Source organism: Poecilia latipinna, unplaced genomic scaffold, assembly GCF_001443285.1.
Source record: "Poecilia latipinna isolate Pla-1442-1.1 unplaced genomic scaffold, P_latipinna-1.0 Scaffold274, whole genome shotgun sequence".
Classification (NCBI taxonomy): domain Eukaryota; kingdom Metazoa; phylum Chordata; class Actinopteri; order Cyprinodontiformes; family Poeciliidae; genus Poecilia; species Poecilia latipinna.
Genome location: NW_015112890.1, coordinates 86,666 through 88,144, shown reverse-complemented (window position 1 = coordinate 88,144; position 1,479 = coordinate 86,666). Strand labels below are relative to the sequence as shown.

The following is a 1,479-nucleotide window of genomic DNA, read 5'->3' as shown; positions in this document are numbered from 1 at the left end:
AAAATAAAACGACCAAACGTACAGACATTATAGAGAATATATATATATATATATATATATATATATATATATATATATATATAAAATAACGGGAACATTTGACTTTAATTTTGTGTGTGGCTCCAAATCCAGGCCTCCATTGGTTAATAAATTTGATTTCCATTGATGACTTGTGTGTGATTTTGTTGTCAGCACATTCAACTTTGTACAGAACAAAGTATTCAATGAGAATATTTCATTCATTCAGATCTAGGATGTGTTATTTGAGTGTTCCCTTTATTTTTTTGAGCAGTGTGTATATGAGATATTTCATTGCATCAAGTGACTAACACTAAAAACAAAATAAATATGTTGGTCATATTTTAGCTGATTTTTTGGTCAGACATAAACAGAGTTGCGATTTGGGCACCCTTTGCACATGCACACGGAAAAATACTTTACAAGAATTATAGCTCTGTAGTCAGTCTTATGAACCAACGTGGTGTTATATGTGTGGGGAGAGGTTCGCTCAGGAAAATAGTTTGGAGTGTAAACAAGAACCTCTACTCTTCTCTGCTGTCTGATACATCATTCTGGCAATAGCAGCTCCACTGAAAACCAACTCACTGGTCTCCAATGTAGAGCCTGGGCCACACTTCGTCCGCATGGTTGCAGGCCGTCTTGCCCGTGTACAGCAGCCTCTCCAGCTCGGACACCGTCAGTGTCGGGGAGTCACGCTCAGACTCCTTTCGGCTCGGAGACCTGGAGCTGCTCCGAGACCGAGAGAAGCGGGGCATGAACGCCATTTATGCTGAACAAAAGGAAGAAAACGAGCCCATTTATCGCACGGAGCTGTATTTAAACTGCTTTCAGAGTCATAAATGCAAGCGTGTTCAATAAGATTATATTACCTGTAGATATGGAGCCAAAAACTTTCTTTGTCTCGTGTTTCCCCATTAAAATGCCCTTCTGAGTATGCATAAAACGAACCGTGTATTTTTCATTACCTCAGTATTGTTTTGCTCTACGGCTCAGAGGATGAGCAGGTCGAGCTGCTCCGCGGCCATGTTGACTCATATAGCTGCTGTTGGTGATGAAACTACAGCCGCTTCTCAGCATCCACCAGTATCTGCACCGTCCGCCGCCGCCGCCGCCGCATCTCCCGTCCTCGCAACAAGTCGTCGTTAAGACCGTCGCTCCACAGTCACAGCTCCCGTTTACCAATGAAGCATAAGTAATGTTTACTCAAGCAGTGCAGACAGGTCCGTTGTCTCTCCCGTGTGATGAGGTTTCCGTCGTTTCTTCGAAAACAATGGAGGTTATTTGTACAGTTATTTTGCCCATGTATGAGGGAGACCTTCTCGCCCAGACGGTTGGTGTTTGTCTCCATCTACAGGCCAAAAGGTAGAACTTCAAAAATAGGATCTTTGTAAAACCCGTGGTGTTCTGGATGTTTCGATCATATCTCATGATCCTCGATAGTAGTTCAGTTTAGCTAGT

General features: G+C 42.7%; 2 protein-coding genes across 3 annotated transcripts in view; one reads left to right on the top strand and one right to left on the bottom strand.

The window, feature by feature from the left end:
- dusp26 (dual specificity phosphatase 26) overlaps nucleotides 1-1,416 on the bottom strand; it is a 6,883-nt gene extending 5,467 nt beyond the window's left edge. The window contains exons 1-2 of one of the 2 annotated variants that reach the window (XM_015033606.1): nucleotides 891-1,416; nucleotides 607-790 (exon numbers count right to left, since the gene is read on the bottom strand). In XM_015033606.1, coding sequence (XP_014889092.1) covers nucleotides 607-785 — 179 coding nt within the window. In that variant the 5' untranslated portion in view covers nucleotides 786-790; nucleotides 891-1,416. The remainder of the gene's footprint in view (nucleotides 1-606; nucleotides 791-890) is intronic. The other variant, XM_015033607.1, reaches the window with a different exon arrangement.
- Nucleotides 1-1,479, top strand: part of ddx56 (DEAD (Asp-Glu-Ala-Asp) box helicase 56) — a 24,624-nt gene that overhangs the window by 7,362 nt on the left and 15,783 nt on the right. The window lies entirely within an intron of this gene.